This window comes from Etheostoma spectabile, chromosome 15, assembly GCF_008692095.1.
Source record: "Etheostoma spectabile isolate EspeVRDwgs_2016 chromosome 15, UIUC_Espe_1.0, whole genome shotgun sequence".
Lineage (NCBI taxonomy): Eukaryota > Metazoa > Chordata > Actinopteri > Perciformes > Percidae > Etheostoma > Etheostoma spectabile.
The window spans coordinates 21,748,142-21,764,151 of NC_045747.1; the positions used below are offsets into that span (position 1 = coordinate 21,748,142).

The 16,010-nt window shown below is 40.3% G+C and overlaps 1 protein-coding gene and 1 long non-coding RNA gene across 2 annotated transcripts in view; one reads left to right on the forward strand and one right to left on the reverse strand.

Moving 5' to 3' along the window:
- fgf3 (fibroblast growth factor 3) overlaps positions 1-1,057 on the reverse strand; it is a 3,114-nt gene extending 2,057 nt beyond the window's left edge. The window contains exon 1 of the mRNA XM_032537963.1: positions 417-1,057. Coding sequence (XP_032393854.1) covers positions 417-660 — 244 coding nt within the window. The 5' untranslated portion in view covers positions 661-1,057. The remainder of the gene's footprint in view (positions 1-416) is intronic.
- A 3,499-nt stretch (positions 1,058-4,556) lies between these two features.
- Positions 4,557-16,010, forward strand: part of LOC116703306 (uncharacterized) — a 16,767-nt gene continuing 5,313 nt past the window's right edge. The window contains exons 1-2 of the long non-coding RNA XR_004335394.1: positions 4,557-4,567; positions 15,066-15,071. This is a non-coding gene — a long non-coding RNA (uncharacterized LOC116703306). The remainder of the gene's footprint in view (positions 4,568-15,065; positions 15,072-16,010) is intronic.

A 16,010-nucleotide genomic window follows, 5' to 3' on the forward strand; every position in this document is an offset into this window, starting at 1 on the left:
ACACACACACACACACACACACACACACACACACACACACACACACACAGACGCGTTCACTGAGTTACTGATGGTGAAACTGATCAGATGAATCAAATAGCCTACTAATATAGGCTACTAAAATAGACAAATATTAAATCAGTAAATTAAAATAGTAAATTAGACCATTTACACTTATATTAAATACTGCACATTTGAATACGTTTCAGGTATATAATGAATTTACTCCAAAGTGAAAAGTGTTTCATTAAATTCCACAAATCTGTATTTCAAAACCCCTTTTATTAAACAAGTTGACCCTACTTTTGTAATCAAAAAGTGCACTAAGGCACTGAAAAACATGATATGACCATATCTTGTATTAGGTAGTTTGTTGGTGCAGTTCTCTGTGTGTAAAACAATAAATAAATACTCACTTAACGGGTTGTTTTCTTCCAGTGATCCATCTATTTTCCCATTTGGATGGATTTGTAAATGATATTTAGTAGCGCAGTAGAGTTTCCTGCGTCTCGGCGCTCCTCCGAGGTGTTCATACACTCCTCCGCGTCCCCCGGCGTCCCTCCGCTGCCGGGGGTCGCAAGCCTGTCCCGGGGCGCAGCGGGCCTGGGGTCTAACGGGATCCAACAGGCTCAGTAACACCAGCACAGGTATCATCAGCATTGTGGCATGGCCGTCGAGCGACGATTGTGGCGAAAAAATTGAGAACTCCTGCCCTATTCTCAAGGTCCCATTAAAGGGTCGGGTCCCCAATGCTCGAGAGGGCCAGCCTTGCGCACATCCAAGCCCAGTACCGCTGACAGCACAGCCGCCCCCGAGTTGGGATCCTCGCCTCTGCTGCAACAGCTGAAATCCCTCCTGCGGATCTGACTGAGAGCCTGTGCTCAGACTGAGCGCACATATAAAAGAAGCTTGTGGCGACAATAGGCTGAACTCCGACCAATTGATACAAAGGAAAGGGGGAGGCAAAAGGTATCAGCTCTGTGTGAAGTGAGAGACTGCGGCGTGGATAAAATTACACAGTGGCTGAGTGCGGAACAGCTCTCTCCTCTGAACTCCACTTGTGAAATATCCTGAAAGAGCAATTAGACATCCCAAATTATACAGGCAGCCTGAGCCTGAAAGCCACTGCAACAGGTGAGGAATAAGACTGTTGCTGGATGTCCTGATGAATCACTGAGCTACCTTAACCTTCACAAAACTGAACATACTACAGCTTTTTCTACTGAATTCATTTTTTTATTGAATTTAGATATTTAGATTATAACCTGAGGCCGTATCCCTCATATCATCACACTGAGGATTTCCTTTGACCACTCAAACACAACTTTATCTTCCAAATCTGTGACATTGTAGGAAGCATTCTGAAGTAACAACAATGTTAAGAAATGACTTTTACATGAAGTATAGATACATGTGTCAAATTGAACAGGTGCTGGCAGACATGTGTGGAATGTAACTAAGTACATTTACTCCAGTACTGTAGTTAAGTACAAATTAGAGGTACTTGTACTTTACTTGAGTCTTTTTCTTTTTCATGCCACTTTCTACTTCTACTTTGCTACATTTCAGAGAGAAATATTCTACTTTTTACTCCACTACATTCATGTAGTTACTAACTGCTTTAAATTAAGATTTTTGCACACAAAATCTGATGTTTTATAATAAATGAACCTACCCAACAGTATAACAACCTACAAGTCCAGCTGAAATGATTAGACCATTAAACACACAACTGTTAGGATTGGTTCCAGTTTCTAAAACATGAGGATTTTTCTGCATTTTTCTTGAGTACTTTTACTTAATACTTTTAGTAAATTTTCCTGATGATACTTACACACTTTTACTTAAGTAACATTTTCCATGCAGGACATTTTCCATGATGGCAGCACCGTCCAGCATGTGATGCAGATATCCACAGAGGTCTTCCAGAGCTGGTGACAGACTGCCACTGCAGGTTAACTTGGAAATAAAACCCAATCTCTTCTCTCAGCAGTTCAAAGTTTGCAGCCTACTTTGTTCTCAAGTATTTAGATGCTCCTTCTCCTGACCTGCACACATTGCCCACTAATGTTAAGGGTCGCTTCTGTTGATGTTAGATTACGAAAGAAAAGACAAATGAATGTTCTGTCCCATGGCTGTCTCCATGTGCTCCTCCTGCCACAGAGCCTCTCTGCTGTGCATTAATTCTTCTTCATCCACCCGAGCAATGGATTCTCCCAGACTTTTCCCATCCTAATGCCCCGGCTCTGGCTAGGCAGCAGCCGGTGGGCGGAAGAGCAGCAGGCTAAATGACTACTGCCTAAATTGCTTCCATCTTGGTCACATTATGGTTTGCATTCTGGTAATTAGCACCATCATCTACAAATCTCTCTGCCCTTTGGCACTGCTCCACTGCTGCTATGAAGGCCTCTGCTGAGAATCCCCCAGAGAGTCGACGGTTAATTTGTCTTCCCCTCCCATACATCACCCAGCTAGCTGCTTCTGTCACTTTATTTACCCCGATGATCAGAAAAGGCAGCTCTCTTTTAATTACAAATGTGTGCACATTATGCCTCCGAGACAGAGTCAGACAGCACACCATAACATCAGCCGGGCCGTGTGTATCAGCGTTTGCTCTGGTGGCCAATTCTAAGTGATGTGGTTAAAGGCTGGAAGAGGGTGGAACCTCTGATGTGGCTTGCTGTTTCTCTCAGAAACTATTTTAATTACGCTCCCCTCCACGCCGCCCACAAAGCATCCCAGCAATAAGCACGCACACACACCCCCACACGCACGCACGCACGCACACACACACACACACACACACACACACACACACACACACACACACACACACACACACACACACACACACACACACACACACACACATCTTCGTGTTCATGTTAGAATACCTTTGTTTTTTTAAAGTTTTGAAAGTTAAAATGTCAGTTATAAAACAGAATCCAAGCTTTTGGCCTCATTTAGATCTTATATCCAGATTGAGCAGGCTTGCAAGCTTAGGGTTACTCAGAGTCTTGACACCACACTAACCTTGGTGGAAAAGTCCAATCTGCATATTCTCAGCAGTGGGTTGCACATTCAAAGGTATTTTCATGTTTCACAGAAGTCTAGTTTTTGGACATGATAAAAATGTTTTTCTGGGTAGAGACCAGCGTTTTATCCAACTTTGCCACAGCAGCGATATAGCGTAAGAATATTGTCCTAGAAGGTATCTCTTAATAGAAACTGATTGCAAAGCAGTGATTTCCTCTTGTACCAAGGCCATTGCCATGTTATCAGAGCTCATGTGGAGCACACTCAGGACTGTTCTGATCCACTTGAGTATTAAACATATTGACCCACAGACCTGAGACCTGTGGCAGTGAAACAAGACCTTACCAACCCAATTGAACCAATTGGACAAGAGGTTGGGTCTCGATTACTAAAAACAAAGTGTACCCTTGAAGACCTCCGTTGGGGTCAGGTTAGGGTTAGGGCATTTTTAGATTTTGCTTCCTTGCTCACTTTTGAATGTGGGGAAACTTCATCTGCAGCTAAACAGAAAAATGTTTGTATACATTTGTGCTCAGCCATCGGCTGTACGAGGGTTGTAGCAGTTGTTAGATGCCTCGGCTCGGGTACAGACTTCAGAACCTTGTCCGAGTTATTTGGCAGAGGCAAATCAACTGTGTTTGGGAGATTTGTTCTGCTATCTACACAATACAAAGTTGACTAATTGGTCCTTCAATATGGTCAGGGAGCCATTCAAGTTCACATTACACTGCACACTTGCATTCCTGACAGCCTCCCAATGTGGTTGGAGTGATCACTACCTCAATGCATTTTGGATGTATTTACACCTGTGTTTAGAATAAACAATGATAAAATGCTTTAGCTTCAAGTGAGAAGCTTGGCCAACTCTTGATTATTGGTGATTATTAAATTCAGGTTCCAACCAATCCTTTTGCCATCATCCACTTGACAAATGAATCCAAACCCATCCACATGAAGTGCTCTGAGACAAAACCCAAAAGCATACATTTTAACTTTCCCCCTTTTCTCTCCTCCAGCCATGAATGAAAGCAAGAATTTCAGGGCTCCTTTTTTAATTGACCTCCCCAAAATTCTGCCCCCACCACCACCCCAAAAAACCCTCTGGGCACAAAAGGGTTTCTTTTCTGCAATAATACAAAGGTTATTAGCCAGGTCCTTTTCTTTAACCCCCCACCCCCCTTTTAGCAGAGGAAAAAGGAGGTACCAGTAATCCAGAGCAAATCAAAATGACCTTTGAACCCTTTCTGCTGTACTTTTTCTCATGGACAGATTTCTTTGGTGAGGCGGTGATCAGAGGGCTGAACCCAGCCGCTGCCTCTCGTCTCCTGACAAATCGCTGCTGAGCCTCTTTTGTCCCCATGACTTTGATCTCACCTGCTTGTCAGGCGCTTCAGAAAGAAGTCTAGTACAGTTCCAGCACACAGCAAACAAATTGGCAACTATTTTTTCTGCCTCCCTAGTTCTCCCTCTCTTTTATTTCTGTTCCACCCAGTTCAGTCTTCAATATCGGCATGTTGGTTTGGTGAATGGCGTTTCCAAAGCTTCCAAATACGACTGAAAATCACAGTTTATAATAATTCAATTGGACAGTATCAATAAAAAAATCCCACTGGTGTAAAAAGAAAATGTAGAAATTCATTTGAGTTAAAGTTGAAAGTTCAGCTTTCCTGGGATAAACAAAAATGGGCTTGTGATGTGTGTGATCATGGGCATCAGAAAGGGGGGAAAAAGGGGACTGAGTTCCTAGGGCCCTCATGTGAGGAGGGCCCCTAAAGATACTAGAATGAATATCTGTGGATGCAGGGAGGGGCCCATAGAAAATCTTTCTACATGGCCCAGAATTTTGTGCTACGCCCCTGTGTATAGTGTTCAGTGTCTGTTTTATTACACGTAAAAGGAACAGAAAATCAAGTAGAACTCTCTTTCTAAATTCAGTGGAGGAAGGGAAAACACTATCTACAAACCTTTTTTGGCAATAAAAGTGCAAAGGTATGGCTCCTGTTGTCTTTTGCTATTCTTGCTTGACTCTTAAAAAAAAGAGAAAACATTTATTAAAAGTCTGCAAAGTCGCAAACTCTTCATACCAACTCAAAGCACTTAGTTAAGTTTCAGGAAAGGACGTGGTCTTGGTTAAGTCTTGAAAATGTTAATGCTGACTTGAAGCAGAAGAAAGGATGTGTTGAAGCTAAAACCCTCAATCTTTGACTAACCGTAACCAAGAGGTTAAATCTAAAGTAGGATGCAAGACTTAAACCATGGTGGTTTAAGTCTTGCATCCCACTTTAGAAGATGGTCTTCACCAAAACCATCGCTCTATAACTAGGTGTAGAGTGTCACACTTTCTGGTCTGGAAAAGATTTTGCAGGTGAATATCACCCTGCCAGCAATCACATTCCTTGAGCACTGCCACAGCACAGTCTTAACAAGAGAATCAACAACAGTTACCACAGTGAAGGCGGTGCATGTAGATGAGGCGGCCAGGAGCTCCCATGGACTTTGATACATTTTTGTTTTAATTAATTGTCTTGTGGCCTTTGTTACTGGAGTACGTACGGCTGTATGACAGACATACATTCAGCAACATCTGAAAAGGAAGCACAGGGTTTGGTTTAAGAGCGATGGACCTTGAGGCAAACACTTCCCACAGCATCTTCCGACCACCCAGCCAGAGTGGCTGGACCAAGCATCACCGAGGGCGGTGGGACCGCCCCGGGAAGACAGCTGGGAACAGAGCTGGGCTGGCCCAGCTTTGATCTAAGGCTGTTCCAGTACCCAGCCTGCTCCTGGCTGATGTCCGGTCACAGGAAAGTGGAATGGATGAAATAGGATTCAGGCTAGCCTAACTTTGGAAATTGGAGACTGTTGTGCCCACATCTTGCAGAGACCTGGCTCCATTGTGGCATCCCGTGTTGGCGTGTTCCCCGCCAACAGTACAGTGCTCCAGTGGGACAAGGGGAGGTGGACTATGTTTACATCAATGATTTTTCATGCTCAAACATTGTTGAAGTTGATGGAAAATGGTTCTCTGATGTTGAATTTTTATTGTTAAGATGTCAACCAGTTAATTTGCCCAGAGAATTCACCAGTGTTTGTGTTGCGGCAGTTTACATTTCTCCTGATGCAAATTGTAAAGATTCACTACAGGAATGCACTACTGTTTTTGTTTTGTCTTTTGTTTTCTAGTGTAGCATAAAGGGTCTGCATTGCAAACTTGTTTTTACAATTAAAATACATTTACATTGAACAACTTTTACATTTACATTGAACAACTTACCATTTTAACGCAGTGAGTTAACTCTACAATATGTCCCAAAGTACTTGCTGATTTGGTTATAAAATAAAATGAAACCCTTGGTCATTTTTGTGGGCTGAAATATTTGTTAATGTCGCTGTCACTTTGGTAGAATAAATTTAGATATGTGTTGATGGTCACTCAGCAGCAGACATTTAGCTTTACCAAATGATTGATACTCAGTATTTTTTTAAGCAGTTGGTAATCTAAATTAAATTATAGAACATCTTATGATAAAGTGCCACTTCCATTTTATGTTTCTATTCTATTGATTTGAAACAAAAAAAGTAAAAAGTTTGTTAATTCAAAAACACATTTATTTCTAGTGAAAGGAATTCTTTGGAATTCTCTCTTTCAGCAGGATCTCATTTTGATCACATTGGACCATGTAATCTGTTATGATCCAAATAATTAAATCCGATTATGGGGGCTTTGCGTCTACACCTGGTAGCAGTGTGTTCTCCACATCTTAATTCGGCCCACATTTATTGGACCTCAATATGCAAATGTGGTGGGTGGAGCTGATGAACTTATCATCAAACATGTAGGATAAACTTAAGGGACTGCTACACATTAAAGACAGATAAAGGCATCTGGAGTCTACTTTTTGGCAGCCTTGCTAACTACACTAATTTTATACTGTAACAAGGTAATCAGAGCCAGTGGAAAAGTTACACACAATAGTGCTAGTTCTGCTGGTCACACCATTCGTGTGACCCTCAAAGGGTAACTACCGTTTTTTTCAACCTGGACCCTATTTTTCCATGTTTTTGTGTCTAAGTGACTGATGGGAACAACAAGCTTTGACATTGGTGCAGTATTAAGTGTGAACGCTGCAGTCGGCAGCAGCAAAACAAGCTACAGTGTAAGTTAACAGGATAATTGTCCAGCTTGTATTTACCTCCACAAAAGTTCTGTTTTGCCCCTGATTTTGCTCAGATTAAGTTACTGACAACGTTATGGAAAGGATTTCTAAGGAGGTCGACCTTTCTGTTAAAGATTAAGATCCTTTTTTAAAACATAAAAAACATCCGCAAAATTGTGTTTGCTAAACCCACCAGACTTTAGCATCGCAAAATACACTTCAAAGTTGACAGAAAAACATTAAAAACAAAATAAAACTATGAAAAGCTGTTTTGGAGCATCTGTCCACTTTTCAACCATTACAACTCTAGTTTTGGTTGGAATACCACATAGTGATTTACATGTGGATATACATTGGCTCTATACACGCTAAAAGTATTGCTTTTTTAAAAGGAGTCTGGTGGGTTTAGCGCTCCTTTCTATAAACACAGACACTTAGAATATTAATCTAAGCCTGTCATTGGCAAAATCACTTGTTAATTATCCAGCTTGGACAACCTGGATAATTGCCCAATGCCATCCCATTTACTGATTGCAAAGTACTGTAGGTAAATGCAAAATGTGTGCATTTACACTCTATAACGCTTAATGCACTTTTCCCTATCCAGATAAGATATTCAAATACAGAGCATATGTTAGTTTTTTGTTCTTATTTTACAATTTCTAACTCTCATTTCTCTTTGCAAGTTCACCTTTTTCAAACCTGTTCACATGGTTGTCTTTACCAACTGATGCAGCCCAGCACAACATTTATTCTCCCATCCAAAATCACAGGTTTCCATGGACTGTGGTGGCACCTTGATCTATTATTACTAGTCATAGTTCTATTATCTTTATTGTTAATTGCCACTGTTTCATCATTCTATTGTCTGTCTCCCTCTCTCTCTCTCTGCTCACCAAGAGCCAGGGTCTGTCTAAGGTTTCTGGCTGTTTAAAGTAGGTTTTTTCCTCTGCACTGTCACATCACATGCTTGCTCATAGGGGAAATGTTGGGTTTCTGTAAATTATATGGTCTAAATCTAATCTCTTAATCTGTGTCCCGAGATAACTTCTGTTATGATTTAACACTGTTAAAAAAATTGAACTGAATGTCTGTGTCTTTTGAAAAAGAGAAATGGGAGTTTGTAAAAAATAAATAAATAAATAACTGGGATATTTAGTTTAATTTACTTCCATTTTTAGAGCTCCTCTGAAGTCACTGGGCCGGCAGAGCCAAATACCCACAGCTTTCACGTTGGTGCAGGTTAACTGAACTGGCAATAAATGATTGATTTAGGTCCCAACAATGTGTCAGTGATATTGGAGTTAACACTGTAACATATTTGAACAGTGACATGACAGTAGCAGACATGGCTTCTCTGCCACATCAAAGTCAAAGGAATCCCTTTATGAGGATGGGGGAGAAAGGCAAACAGTGGGGCTAGTCTGTGCCTCCCATTGTGGAATCAATCGATTCTCATGCAGAATAGAACAAATGTGAGTGAGCAGATAAATGCTGAAAGAGCTGGAGAAGAGGATGAAAATAACCTTGGTAATGTTTTTCTCCCTTTCTCTTTCTTACACGCTTTCTTTTTCTCGATTCTCTCTCTCTCACTTATTCTCGCACTGTCACTCTTTGTCTCTCATTCACTCGCTCTCCCTCTGTAACCAGATAGGTCTGTCCTATACTCCTACAGCTCTTTGATTGTTAGCTGCAGGTTTCAGATGCCTGCAGAGTGGCTGCACCTTCAAACAGGCAAATGATTGTGGAAGGATGAAACTTTAGAGGCCATCAATGGCTGTGATAGACCCCCCCCCGCCCCCCACACACACAAACACCCCACACACACCACCACACAGACAACACACCACAACACACACACACACACACACACACACAATCGATGTGAGTGTTGGGGGTGGAATGGTCACTGTGGAGAACGGTAAATTAGTTGTGGTGTGAAGTATTTAAATAACAGTTTATTTGTGGCAAGCTTTATTTGAAGCTTTTCTTTTCTTTTTTTTCCCAACAATTATTAGTTAATTAATCAGAAATTTCTGATATGAAAGTTTAGCTATTTTCTGATATTTTATAGACTAAACAATCAATTTAAGAATAGTTGAGAAGTTAACCAATAACAAAAATAATGACAAGTTTCAGCCCTAATATACCTGCAAGTTACATGCACATTTTAATTGACATTCATAATTAAAGTTTTGTTCATGCTGTCTGCATTATATTAAATGCATTCCTTTTTTACATTGTTGTTAAGACCAGTGCACTTACAACTGATGCTAACACATTGAAAAACTCACATACAACCTACGAATCTCTTTTCCTCAGTATGTAGCAAACAGTCAGAGCGAGTGATGGATGGGTGGATGCTCCCTCCAGCTGACAGTGATGAAGGAGCTGCTGTACGGAGCTCATTTGAAATTGAATGTTTCCTTTGGACTATTGAGGACAAACCCTGGCTGCTCCGCAGGGGGCGCTGCGTTAAAAAGCAGCTTTTCTGAGTGAGTGGAAGATGGATAAGGTGGTTTTACGCAAATTCTTCACTTTAGAGAGATTCATGCTACCATTGGACATGAGTGTGAGTGTAATAGATGCAGCTTGGGTTGCACACCTTAAGAACGCAGTCAGTGAGCGTTTTCCACCAGGTTACTCTCAGACTGCCTGTCAGACGAGGCTGAGAGTAAGGCTGATCACTCAGCAAGCTAGTTCTCCAGATGACAGATGTCTGTCTTGAATTCACTCAAGGGAGCGATCAGTTTGCTTTTGTCTTTCAGCTTACATGCTGCAGCTATGTTAATGCCTCTCTAAGGCCTCTCTGCTGGCTCTCCAAGCAGTTTGCCAAAGCATTTTTGTCACCTGCATGAGAATGTTGAGTACTCAGCTAGCATTAACCTTATTGGATCCAATTAATACCATTTCTGTGGCGAAATGAGACAATGTGGAGAATGTGTCTACTTGTTATTTTCATAACGAACATTAACATGTTACTCAGGCTAAAGTGACTTACATGAGAATGATTGTCCATGGCATGCACGAGTTTGATGTGAGTCAGGTTTGATAACTTGCAGCCTACCTAACCTGCAACCAGCAGATAAAGTGGCAGTACAGTAGCTGCTCTCTTACAGAACAACGCAAAGTAAAAATCCTTTCAGACAGTTTGAAGCCAACTTCCTCCTATGTAATATTAGCTAAACTAGGTAAATTAGCTAACTTCTCTATGGGGCGGCGTTTGTAAAGCGGCTCACGCTGAAAATAACAGCAAACTTTTGTCACATTTAGCTTTAAATAATGTTTAAAAAACTGGTATGAAATTTTGAGGGTCACTTTCTTGCACATTTACAACAACATTTGTCAACTTGGAAATATTTTAAATAGTTAAATCCAAATATTAAATGTTACACCTGAATGTTAAATGTTAAATCTAAATGCTAAATCTAAATCTAAATGTTAAATCTAAATCTAAATGTTAAATCTAAATCTAAATTAAATGTTAAATCTAAATATTAAATATAATCATAATGTTTATTTAATATTAGATTGAACATTTAGATTTAGTTTTAGATTAACATTTAGATTTAGATTTAATATTTAGATTTAACTTTAGATTTAGATTTAGATTAACATTTAGATTTAGATTTAACATTTAGATTTAGATTTAACATTTAGATTTAGATTTAGCATTTAGATTTAACATTTCACATTTAGGTGTAACATTTAATATTTGGATTTAACTATTTAAAATATTTACAAGTTGACAAATATTGTTGTAAATGTGCAAGAAAGTGACCCTCAAAATTTCCTACCAGTTTTTTAAACATTATTTAAAGCTAAATGTGACAAAATGTTGCTGTTATTAACATTTGAGGTACTTGTACTTTACTTCTGCTACTTAATACTTCTACTCATGGACGTTGGAGTCATTAAATGAGGATAGGATGCCGTACCCAGTTTTTAAAATTATAAATTTCAATCCACTTTGACCATGTCTTTTGTCATCAGTCTATCAACTTGCTCTTTTCAGAGGCTATGTCAGTGACTCATTATCAAGTTTATTGTCCTTCTTATTGAGAGACTGCCCAAATCAATGATATTCCATACTGCACCAGGTTTTCACCACTACCTTGCAGTCAGGCAGATTCTCACACAAGCACACATACACATTTTAATCAGGAGAGACATGTTTGCAGATATGCAAACATGGTTTATTGTACAGATCAATAAAATGTACAAAGTATTTAGCGATTAGACCCCATTGCTACACGGATTTGAGAATTGAGACACCAGTCGTGGCAATGAAGGAGCTCGAAGACCAGACCGAAGGAGGCTCCGGACTGATCAGCTGGAGTAGAGGACTGGAGGTGTAGGGGGGGGGTGGAGGATTCCACTCTTTGCCTGCTATGACAACTTAATAGCAAAGAGAGAAACAGATTTGTTAAAGCAGGGTTTTGACTCTGTGATTGGTCATTTGTGTACGATAGGTTAGGCAGGAAGGTGAACACCTCCAACAGCTGATTTGATTTAAGTAGAGCATTGTTTAAGAGTTAGGTCTTCCTGAAAGAATTTACACTGAGCTATATTTCAATCAGGAGAGACTAGTTGCAGATTTGCAAATAAGGTTTATAATACAGCTCAATAAAATGTACTTTGGTGATTAGACTCCATCACTATACAAATATTTTGTATATACATAGGGGAAGAGAACCATCAGATTTACCTCTATGCTGCAACGAATCTGAACTAGAAAAGCAAATGTAGTGATCCGTCCCACAAAAACATGCAAACTACTACCCGTATTTTCTCATCGGCAACTCAGGTCGGCACAACACAGCATTTCCGTAGATCTGTAGGGGTAGAGAATCATCAGACCCCCACAACATGACTGTAATTAGGGATTAGTGTAGTGAGAGAAATAAGAAGAACACAAGACGACTTTAAGTATATATATTAAAAGAACCATATTATATATTTCATACATTTCGTCGTTGGCAACCCAAGCCGGCATTGGCAACCCAAGCCCAACCACAACATGGCATCACTGCCACTGAAGTTTAAGGGCGGGACTTTGACCACTTGTTTGTGAGCTCCTACTTCTGAATGTATCGACTGGAACACATGAAGCATATACTGCCCCCATCAGTTCCGTAAGAGGCGCAGCACTGTTGCTGCTAACACTGGCATCATTGCTAATGATGATTCAAAAAAATGGGTATCGTTGATGTTTCGTCATTTTAGAACTGGAAGGTACCGGAAGTAAGGCCTAAATGGCTCTTAAATTTTAATGATGAAAAGACAGAAGTAATGGTTTTTGGTGGCACTACTGGGACTCACCCTGTAGATCTGGGTTACTTGGCACAGTATATATATAACCTAGCATTAAAAACCTAGGGGTTGAAGTGGACTTGGAGCTTAAGTTTGAGAGTCAAATCAAGGCTGTTGTCAAGTTTCTTCCACTTGAGGCAGATGGCCAAAATAAAGCCAGTACTGTCAAGACAGCACTTTGAGACGGTAATCCCAGAGCTGCCAACTTTTCCAAAAAACTTTGAGTGAGATTTGGCGGGGCCAACCCATATTTTGCCGTGTACAAAGCAATTTCTTTGGCTGTTTCAGCATCATTATCCTTCAGGGTTTAAATTGAGATTTGTTATGTGTGCTGGGGGGCTCTTCCTAGGGGGGTCTGGCGGTATGCCCCCCCCAGGAACATTTTTTGAAAAATAAACCATTAAATGGCACTTTCTGGAGAGTTTTTGGCAAAAAAATGGAGATATCAAGTCTTACATGATATGTGCAAGTTTGCGCAAAATTGTTGTAGTATCAACAGGTATCAGGGCATTTAGCATTTACATTAATGTTAACCAGTCATCACTTAATTACATTGTATTATCTTCTTATGATATAAGAAGTGACCCAGACAATGTTCCTAACATAATGAGCCACATGAAGAGACAGTAGCACATGTCAGCAACAGCTGAGAAGATTTGGGTCTGTAGTGAACAGGTCCAGGGTTCAGAGCTCTGTTTATTTTTTGGGAAAATAAAGACTATTTTTTAATTTTATGAAACATTAAATTAATTATTTACAGTTACATTTAGAGATGCACAGAGGTTAGAGAAGCACAATAGTGGCCCAACGTTGCAGTATCGTATATATTGTATAGGATAGCTCAGATGTGTTTCTCATGTTTACAACTTTTTGCACATTCTAAAGATAACTCCTCCCATCTCTGTTGTCCGAGATTTGGAGAGTTGTAATATAGTCTGCTGTGCATGTTATTGCACCGCTGATATGGTAGTATCTCATTCAGACCGTCTGACAGACACAGAGGCCCATTTGGGTGTCTGGTCTCTGACAAAGTTTAGAGGAGGCTGTACGCTACTCATGATCAGAGGTCTACGCACGGATGAAACGCGTTACTGCCCACAGCAGAGCGAGTCTAACTAAAACTAATCTAACTAAAAACACTAAAATAGCCTGAAGTTGCTACACTTACCAGCCGTGCTGCTCACCTCTATTGTTACAGAAAGAGTGGACACGTAGCGACGGACGGGTCTGATACTCAGAGCACATACCTGAAGCCGTGGAAATGCACCTGGGATGGATCGTGAAATTTTTTTTCTCAGTTTGCAACAATTAGAAAATTCCACAGACAGGGAGCGCTCTTGAACCCCATCGCAGTCTCTGAAAGCGGTCGATCACAAGTGGCTCAACAGGTAGATCTATAGGTAAACTCATCTTTCAGAAATTTGACCGACAGTTGACACTTCACCGTGAGAAATCGGGGGTGTGGCGTGTGAGCGTGTGAAACCAGTCAAATGCGTGTGTCTCACAGCCAATGCGTGAGAGTTGGCAGCCCTGTAATCCACGCCTTTGTTACCATTAGGCTGGATTACTTCAATGCACTTTATGTGGGGGTAAGTGGGTCCTCCATTGCCCGTCTCCAGATGGTACAGAATGCTGCTGCACGTCTTTTAACTGGCACACGTAAACATGAGCACATTTCTCCCATTTTAGCCTCACTCCACTGGCTGCCTATTCAATTCAGGATCCATTTTAAAATTCTTTTATTTTCTTTTAAAGCCTTGAATGGTCTTGCCCCGCCCTACCTCGCTGAGTTTATACACCCTTACATGTCAACACGCTCTCTCAGGTCAGATGATCAGCTGCTCCTGAGTGTGCCTAAAACTAAGGGGAAGCTCAGAAGGGAACTGGCCTTTGCGGTGTCGGCTCCTAAATTATAGAATGATCTGCCTCTGCATGTTAAACAGGCTTCTTCTTTGTCTGTTTCTAAATCACGTCTTAAAAACACATCTCTTCTCTGTTGCCTTTTAAGATGTCAACATCATTTACTTTATTAAATAATTAGGTTTAATTGCTTTTTATTGCGCAGCTATTATTTTTAATTATGTTATAATGTTATGTTATGTTGTATTTTTCTGTACAGAACGTTGGTCAACTTTGGTTGTTTTAAAGCGCTTAACAAATAAAGTTGGATTGGATTGGATTGGAGACGAGTGGTAACAGGGACAATTTTTTTTTTTAAATCTCTTAATCTTATACCTCGGTACGATGCACCTGTGACCAGATGGCAGCAGCCTGTATTCATAGGACAAGTTTTGTTACACATTTTTACAATGCTTCTCAACTTCAGATGAAAGTGCATATGCTGATGGGCTTTAGCACAGACTGCATCTACGTTGGCATCAAATGTCAGGTTATGGTCTACAATAGTACCAAGATAGTTGTACTGTTGTAACAGCCTGGCCCTGAATACTTCAACACTCATTGGTGTATAAAATAAAAAAATGTGGTGAAAGGATACATTCCAGAGGGGAACCGGTGGAAGTACATTAGATAAAACAACATTTACCCTCACGCTGTGAGATCGGTGTGTTTAAAATACAGATCTCATAGGGTAGTTGTTCACTACTGGAGATAACAGCACAGCATTCATGGGACACGGCCACTCAGAGGTCCTAGGCCACAAATATTTCCCAAAATAGTTTGATCCGCTTTTGAAAAAACTGTTGTCAATTTTTTTAATTTCAATTCAACTTAAAATGAACGTAAATATGAGAAGTGTATCAGGTGTCATTTCACATTTAACTAGCTGTTTTCTTGTAGCTGTGATGGCTGACTAATGATACTTAAACAATATTAGTCATACCATATCCATCTGAATGCTGCAGCTTGTGACACTGAAACACTACAGTCCCTGACAAAAGTCTTGTCGCTTCTCTATTTTGTAGAAACACCTGCTATTAACCTGACTTTTAATTAATCAATTGGTGTAAGAAATAGCTCATTTGAAAAGCTAAAACCCTCCCAAATGATGTTCAATGCACTGAAATAAATTAGTTTCACTAAAAAAAGATTTATTATTTAAACAAGACAGAAAGGTCAAATTTTGGCAAGACAAAAGTTTTGTCGCCTATACATAAATTGAACAAAACTTCTTCAAATACTAACATATGTCAGCAAATTAAATAGTGGTGCTGTGAGATTCAAATTTAAATATCTTGTATGACTTCCATGAGCTTGAAGACTGCATCCATGCGGTTTGGCAAGGATTCATACATGTATTGATGAAGTCATCAGAATACTAGAACAGTCTTGCATGCCTCCCAGAGTTCATCATATCTTTGGTTTGGTCTTCCATGCTTCCTCTTTCATCCTACCCCAATTGCTCAATGATGTGCAGGTCTGGTGACTGGGCCGGCCAATCCTGGAGCATCTTGATCTTCTTCGCCTTGAAGAACCTTGAAGAGGAGATGGAAGTATGCGATGGAGCACCATCTTGCTGGAGAATTTGGCCTCTTTTATGGTTGG